Source organism: Dreissena polymorpha, chromosome 13 (genome assembly GCF_020536995.1).
Source record: "Dreissena polymorpha isolate Duluth1 chromosome 13, UMN_Dpol_1.0, whole genome shotgun sequence".
In the NCBI taxonomy this organism is placed as follows: domain Eukaryota; kingdom Metazoa; phylum Mollusca; class Bivalvia; order Myida; family Dreissenidae; genus Dreissena; species Dreissena polymorpha.
The window spans coordinates 5,830,655-5,839,043 of record NC_068367.1 but is presented as its reverse complement, the minus strand read 5'-3'; the positions used below and the strand labels follow the sequence as shown (position 1 = coordinate 5,839,043).

General features: G+C 35.4%; 1 protein-coding gene across 19 annotated transcripts in view; it reads right to left on the bottom strand.

Annotated features, from left to right (window-relative positions):
* Nucleotides 1-8,389, bottom strand: part of LOC127855428 (transmembrane protein 198-like) — a 268,058-nt gene that overhangs the window by 161,207 nt on the left and 98,462 nt on the right. For 13 of the 19 annotated variants that reach the window (XM_052390979.1, XM_052390983.1, XM_052390986.1 and 10 more), the window contains 3 exons: nt 6,770-7,333; nt 5,242-5,381; nt 3,971-4,541 (listed from right to left, as the gene is read on the bottom strand). The exons of the other annotated variants lie outside the window; for them this stretch is intronic. In XM_052390979.1, the coding sequence (XP_052246939.1) occupies nt 4,416-4,541; nt 5,242-5,381; nt 6,770-7,333 (830 nt within the window). In that variant the 3' untranslated portion in view covers nt 3,971-4,415. Of the gene's footprint in view, nt 1-3,970; nt 4,542-5,241; nt 5,382-6,769; nt 7,334-8,389 lie in introns of those variants that run through there. 19 annotated transcript variants of the gene reach the window in all.

The following is an 8,389-nucleotide window of genomic DNA, read 5'->3' as shown; positions in this document are numbered from 1 at the left end:
CTCTTTAACTCTCACGGTCCCTCTTTAACTCTCACGGTCCCCTCTCTTTAACTCTCACGGTAACAACTCTTTAACTCTCGCGTTCTCCCTCTTTAACTCTCACCGTCCCTCTTTAACTCTCACGGTCCCTCTTTAACTCTCACGGTCCCTCTAACTCTCACTGGTCCCTCTTTTAACTCTCACGGTCCCTCTTTAACTCTCACGGGTCCCTCTTTAACTCTCACGGTCCCTCTTTAACTCTCACGGTCCCTCTTTAACGTTCTGATATTGTTGTGGGAAATAGTCATGGAATATATCGTCATACAAAAAAAATAAAAACTAGCATTCGTATCTTGTGGAATCTAACTTAAATTGCCAGACCACATCTAGCATTGAAAGGTTGGCTATTGCTTGAAGGAAAATGATTTTTTTATGAGTTGAATTTATTTTTTTACGAAATATTCATTGAATTTGAGGTATTTATATGACTTTAAGGTAGAAAGACAGGTTTTCTCTCAGACATAAAATCACTGATGATGTTTCTCAGATATTAAATGACTCATTTTTCTCTGACATAAAATGACTGGCTTTTTGTTGGTCTATGACATAAAATATCTCATATTTATCTGACACTTTATGATGACGTTTCTCTGATATTTAATGATTTATGTTTCTCAGCCATTTATTGTCAAATTGCAGGTATACTTAATGTAATTTGGCCATAGTGTACATATATATATATAACAACAATCCTCTTTTTTTAAATAGCGGGGTTTAACTTTAGAGAACTATTATCCTACACACAAAAAATATTTATTTCTATTGTCAAATCATAAAGAATATATTTCACAATTTCATCACTTGAACATTCTCTAAATTTTACATGTTTTCCGATTCACACTTTATCTCTGTTTTTCAGAGTAGTCACCATGTTATTGAACTAAGAGTCTCAACAATATTGTGAACTGATACTAGAAAGTGCTACATTTACTATGGTTATGAAGGTTCTTAGCATCTCCTATCCTCTGGTTTTGTGCATTGGTTGCTGGATCTGACCTAATTTGGATCACTTAAGAATTTAAAATCATTTGATCTGTTTATGAATTGTAGGAAAAATTACCACAATTTTGAATAAATGTTACAATAAAATAATCCATTCCAACGTCAGTAGTACAACTCACAATCAATACAAGCCCTTATTTTAACAGCCTATCTGCTTGCGTACAACTCTTATTATTTTTCAGTTTCATCTTTGTCGAACAGCATATTGTTGAAGTTTGGCCAAACAATTATTGCATTTTTTTACTTGATGAAAGAAATCAAACTTTATTAAGAATCAAATTAATGACAGCCATTTGTCTATTACCTAATTTGTCCACTTTTTTACAATAAATAAGTGCAGTCATGAATATTCAAGAAGTGCCGTCATGAATATTCAAGAAGTGCAGTCATGAATATTCAAGAAGTGCAGTAATGAATATTCAAAAGTGCAGTCATGAATATTCAAGAAGTGCAGTCATGAATATTCAAGAAGTGCAGTCATGAATATTAAAGAAGTAGAGGTCATGAGTATTCAAGAAGTGCAGTCATAAATGTTCAAAAAGTGCAGTCATGAATATTCAAAAAGTGCAGACATGAATATTCAATAAGTGCAGTCATGAATATCAAAAAGTGCAGTCATGAATGTTCAAAAAGTGCAGTCATGAATATTTAAGAAGTAGAGTCATGAGTATTCAATAATATTCAAAAGGTGCAGTTATGGATATCCAAGAAGTGCAGTCATGAAGTAGAGTCATGAGTATTCAAAAAGTGCAGTCATGAATATTCAAAAAATGCAGTCATGAATATTCAATAAGTATAGTCATGAATATTCATTCAAGTTATTTTGAATACTGAGTGGGTTCATCTGGTTATGAACAAGAGGGGTCAAATGCCCTTGTAGGCTCACCTGATATCACAAGAAACTTCACTGATCTTATCTGCTGTGTGACATTGTGTCATAAATGTGACTTCTGACTAGCTTTTGTATCCCTTATGATCTAAGCAAGTGTCATGATGATTGGACAAAATATTTCACTTCTTGATTAAAACTAGCTTTTTCTTTAATTTGACCAAATTATGACCCCACAATGACCCAGTTTTTAACAGGGTCCAGACTTCATCGTGACAAATGTTTTGACAAAGTTTCATGAAGATTTGGCAATAAATGAGTTCTCTACGAGTATTAACAAGGTAGAAGTTGAGAACATACAACAGAAAATGCAAGACGGACAACAGATAAAAGGTGATCACGAAAAGTCAACATGAGCATGTCCAGCTCAGGTGTGCTAAAAATAGACCTTATGAGCGAAATAAGCAATATTAGACCTTATGAGCGAAATAAGCAATCATAGTGCAGCACTTAGGTTGAAGAGAAAAAAGCTGTAATAATAGGAACAATACACACAAGTATTTTCATTATTTTTTACCTCTCAGTTCCACTTGAACATTTCATAAACAAAGATAATAAGCAACAAGGTGGACAAAACAAGTAATGGCAACAAATATACGAGCCAAGTTCTGGGAAAACAGGGCCTAATTCATTTGCGTGTCGTCCCACATTTGATGGTGTTTTTTTAAAAAGAAGTCACATCTAAACAAAAATCAAGTCATGGTGGAAATTTGTGTGCCTGATTAGTTTGTGCAGACTTCACAGGCTAATATGGGGACATTTTTTTACACAAATGCATTAGACCCAGCTTTCCCAAAATGAGGCTCATCATATTACATGATTTCGTAATCTCTAGAATTGAGTGCATATCAATGACTACAAAACTTGTGGTATCAAGTTGAAAAAATACAAACTTTGTATGCAATAAAATCAATAAAGAGGTAAATGAATTCTCTTCCCATACAAAATGAACCTGCAGATATATTTAACATTCATTTCAGTGAATTTGGAGCAAAAGTGCTTGAAAAGCAGCATAACAGATCTTACTTTAAGTAATCCCAACTTAAGCAGCAAAGAGAACGCAGAAAAAATCATGGTCAACATTTTCAGCAGCCAACTACTGTGTTTGTTTAAACTTTACGAAAATTTACAAAATTGAAACATAGATTGAAATCGTAATGACACGGCAATAAATAAATAAAGAAAACAAACAACACAGCTTCATAAGAACATAACAATATGCAAATCGGTACAGTGTACACAATTTAATTTGTTTTGTTTCTACCTGTGTTAAACACAATAACAGCAACATAGCACATACCCAGTCAATGCTGGGGAAGAAAATTAATCTTGAACAATCTATCATGAATTATGTTAAAAAAAAATACATTTAGATCATGAGAAAGATCCCTAAACTGGTCAAGCTAATGTAATTAACTCTCTATTTCCTTCAAACACTATGCTTCTTAACATACTGTTAGTTCATTATTATTTGTTGGAAATTAATGTTTTGTTGATTTCATTGTATTTCCACCAATTTTACACAACACATCTAAATGATGACACATATTCCTCTTTTTTTCAAAATCAGAAATCCAAGAATTTATTTAAGTGTCAACAAAAGAGTCATATTTTGAAAAACCACAAAATTTCATGCCAACGAAAATACCAGTAAACGATTTTACAGTACCTTATTCTTCTTAATTAGTTTGTTATTCTTTGCATAAGTTTGCACCATTATCTGTATGGTAATTTCAGAACACTCATAAAAATGTACAAAAAGTAGTATCAAGAGTAAGTAATTAAGAAGCTGATTAAAACATTATTCATTTGTAACTCTTTATAATTAAACACAAAAACGAAATTAATTTATAAAGAGTATTTGCACATAGTTTAAAATATAAGAGTCTCTTTACCCTTGGGAATTTTTTTTTTCAGCTTAGAAAGCTGTCTTTAATTTAATCAAACATATAGTTAACATCTTCAGATGTGTGGTAACATATACACTCAAATAAACTAATAAATGCTCTTTAAACAGAACAATCTAACTGAAAAAACAAATTAGAAACAATAAATAACACAATTGTATTTTTTGTTCGTGAAGATGTCTACCAGACAAGACTTAGTGTGAAAAACATTTGAATGAAACTTTTTATTTAGCATTTGAATGGCAATATTCATCATTATTTATAAATCATATTAAACATTGATAAAACACCAACTTAATGTGAGAAAAGCTGATTTACAGAATTATATGTGTAACTTAATGCACGAAAGCACACCATTTGTATGCAATACAGTCTACCACATCACCTCCACAATGAATACCAAAAAGTACAAACTGCTGAAGGTCATTCACGAGGTCAAGGTCAGGTATAGGAAGTGTGACCCACATTCCGACTATAACCAGGATCACTGCCGGCGTAACTTTCAGCATATTGCATCCATCCAGAGTTAAAACCTATATTAAAATTGGTCAGCACAAATAAACGTATGTCAATCCGGTTCAGACTTCTGGAATCTGGGTCAAGGTTGTGTTGGTACTCTCGGGCTCCAACGCTGCGTCAGTTGGAACAGGGGTCATGCGACGCAAAGATGGAGACAATTTAGACTGCACTGTCTGGAAATAGTTCTGAAAACACAAGACATCATTTGAGTTGTGTTCTCAGCAAACAGGGCATAATGCATGTGCGAAGTGTCGTCCCAGATTAGCCTGTGCAGTCTGCACAGGCTAATCAGGGACGACACTTTCCGCTTTTATGTTTTTTTTAGTTTCAAGGAAGTCCCTCCTTACCTTAAATCAAGTTTAGGCTGAAAGTGTTGCGGACTGCAAAGGTTTATCTGGGACCACACTTTACGCAGATGCATTATGCCCAGTTTTCTCAGAACACGACTCATTTTAATAGATATGGTGGCATGTAGTGAACATGAAAAAAAGAATTTTTGTTTTATGTAGCGCTCATTATTGATTTAAGTGTTAATATGTTATAATAGGATAACCTATAGACTAGTCATAATCTACAGACTAATTAACCCTTTATATCTTAGATACGTATTTTGATGCATTTGTAGATCCTTAGAAAGCTAAATTTAATTAAAGGCCTTTCTTACTAGATCCAAGTTTTAAAGGTTTCAGTCCCAACCTTTAGATACTGATGAGCAGCAAACAGCATAAAACCTTAACAGACTGCGTGTTACTCGCAGGCTGTTCTGGTTTTATGCTGGTTGCAAAAGCCATTTTCACTTTGCTTCTTATGGGGGAAAGGGTTAAGATTTTCATTGATTGTATGGGACAAAGGCAATTATAGCACTGGTGGGGATTACTCTATTACCTGTGAGAGGACGTCCCCGTTCACCCTGCGCACCTTGTAAAGGTGTCTGTAGCGAGACTGGTGCGGATTTTCCCGGGGCTTCTCCTTAGTCCGTGCTGCTCGCTTCAACCGGAACTCACGGCAACGCCGGTTCTGCATCACTAAAGAGAGGAAACAGATAGAATAGAGAAGTCAGTTTAACCCTTCACCACTCAGATACACACTTTGACGCATTTGTAGTCTCTTCGAAAATCAAATTAATTGAAGGCCTTTCTTACTAGATTCAAGTGTTAAAGTCGTCATTTCCATACGTAAGGTACGAATGAGCAACAAACAGCATAAAACCTGAACAGACTGCCAGTAACGCACAGGGTATTCTGGTTTCATGCTGGTTGCATAGATCATGAAGTTTGCTTTTGAGCGGGAAAAGGTAAAACTCCGGATATTGTTTAAGGATTATTACCAATTTATTCAAAATCACCAACATTACCATGCTGTTTTGTAGACAGTTTTTAAACCCCAAATTTTAACATGAATGTATTTATTACTGTTTAATATAAACATGACTGATATGTGCAAAAGCTTTTATGTTGTTTGCCAGAATGGGAAGGTAATTATTAAACCACTGTTCAAAAGTTAGGAATTGAGAGAGGGATTGTCAAGAAATTAATTCCTATAAGGAAGGCAACTCTTAAATATATATCAGGTTTTTTTTTCCTTCTTTGGGACCCGCCGAAAATCGGCCCTTTCCCCTCGGATTTTTTTTCCCCTCAGCTTGTAAATTTTTCCCTAGATTTCATTTTCCCCTAAAAAAAAAAAAAAAAAAAAAAAAATTTTTTTTTTTTTTTTTTTTTTACCTTTAAATATTTAAGTAAACCTGATCCACTATAGAAACTAGAAAAATCTTGCATAATTAAATTATCTGTTGCCTTGAATTTGTTTTAAAAACAGTAAAATATGTTAAATTGATTATTTTAGACTTTGCTTATTTTCCCCAAAATCCAGCTTTTCGCACAATTTTCTTCCCCAAAATTCGACGTTTCGCGCGATTTTTTTCCCCTCAAAAAAGGCCAGGCCCTTTCCCCAAAATCAGATAAAAACCCCTGTATATATATATAAATTATCTCTCTTTGATGGCTATATATATATATATATAGCCATCAAAGAGAGATAATTTATTTATATTTATGTTACCAGAGATAGGATGATCAATATCTGAATATCCAAAAATAAGGAATATGGAAGAAGAGGATTTCATTCATGACCATAATAAGATAACACATACACAAATATAAGTTACTTCAAATATGAAAATAAGAACTGGCAAACTGAAAAGTCATCTTGAAAGAATGAATAAACATGTACCAATTACAAAAAATGCCATACAACACAAGTTGTTCAATCAATAAATTATTTCTCACTCTATGGTTGAATATGTCAAAATATTAATATTTGAACATCATACCAACACATGGTTGTACTATCTTATTTACTTCAAATCCTTAACATTAAGAAACATAAAACATTACCTCAACATCAGTGTACTCACCATTTCTATGATTGAATCCTTTGCCAGTAATCTTCCACTGAGTGACGGCCCCAACAAAGGAGCAGAACGGCCAGCAGCCGAGTATGACCCACGTGTACCAGCACAGCGGGGGAGACAACTCCGCCTTACAACGGTCCTTCAGGTAGAACATCAGCATGAACTGCTCGATGAAGTAGTCAATACACGAGATCATGAGTATACCACCGAACACACTGCTACCCAGAATTGTTCCCGCTTTTTGGAATCGTAAAGTGACCAGAGCGAAAATGATTCCCGTACCCACTAGAACTCCAATGGGTATCCACAAAGTCTGCGGATGAATAAACTGTTCCAGTAGAATGAGAACACAGACGGCAACGGAGACCCCGAGATTGAACCCGGTGATGAACAGACCCACGTATTGCACGAGCATGGTCAGTAGGCCACAAAGAATGCCCGCACCGAGCGCAATGCCCGCGTTGATGAGAGGCGTGAACGTGCGCTCCTCCATACAGATCAGATAGACTAGAATGGCACCGAACAGGAAACCAGTCAGGAACATCACCATCTTGAAACAGCGGTACCCTGCAACAGACAAGCGGGATACTAAATTATCATAGCGGTACCCTGCAACAGACAAGCTGGATACTAAATTATGTGACAAACATAATAAAGCAGAATATGCATATGAATCTGATTTTACACAGATCCACTAACATATAAATCATATCATGTTTGTCTCTTTCCATTTTCGAACGATACTCATCTTAAATGCATTAACTTTGTGAGTAACGGTAGACTAACTCCAATTTCCCAACACTGATTTCCGTGATGCACATTCACTGTGAAGATTTGTAATGAATGTTTGTTGTTTTTATCTCAAACATTATATTTTGCGTTAATTGACACACGCATTAAATTATTCCGTAATAACCATATGATATCCGTTGTTAATTTTAATGTTATTTATCATTTTCGCCACGCATCGCATATTTCTCGTCTGCTTGCCGCCATCTTGGGCGTGTGTAAAAACAGGCGTTTACAATCGGGATACATCGACTATCGTCGGTATCCTCCGCAATATAGAGAGAGATGTGGATAGCAACGTAAAATCGTATTCGGCTAAATTCGCGAAAAATACGTAAGTCAGTTGTTGTCCGGCGACGATTCGCGACTCGATCGGCACTCATTCGAAATTATTGCTAAACTACATTGTAATCTTATTGGCTTTATTGGGAAAATTTTGTCTTTTTTTGGGAAATTTTAATCAAATTTTTGGGAAAAAACGTCATTTTTTGCAATTGGGAAGCAGCCGAATATCGGCTGTAATTTCTGGCAAAAAAAATCACTGTAGCGGTACCCTGCAACAGACAAGGGGGATACTAAATTACCATAGCAGTACCCTGCAACAGACAAGCGGGATACTATTACAATAGCGGACCCTGCAACAGACAAGCGGGATACTAAATTACCATAGCGGTACCCTGCAACAGACAAGCGGGATACAAAATTACCATAGCGGTACCCTGCAACAGACAAGCGGGATACTAAATTACCATAGCGGTACCCTGCAACAGACAAGCGGGATACTAAATTACCATAGCGGTACCCTGCAACAGACAAGCGGTATACTAAATTATC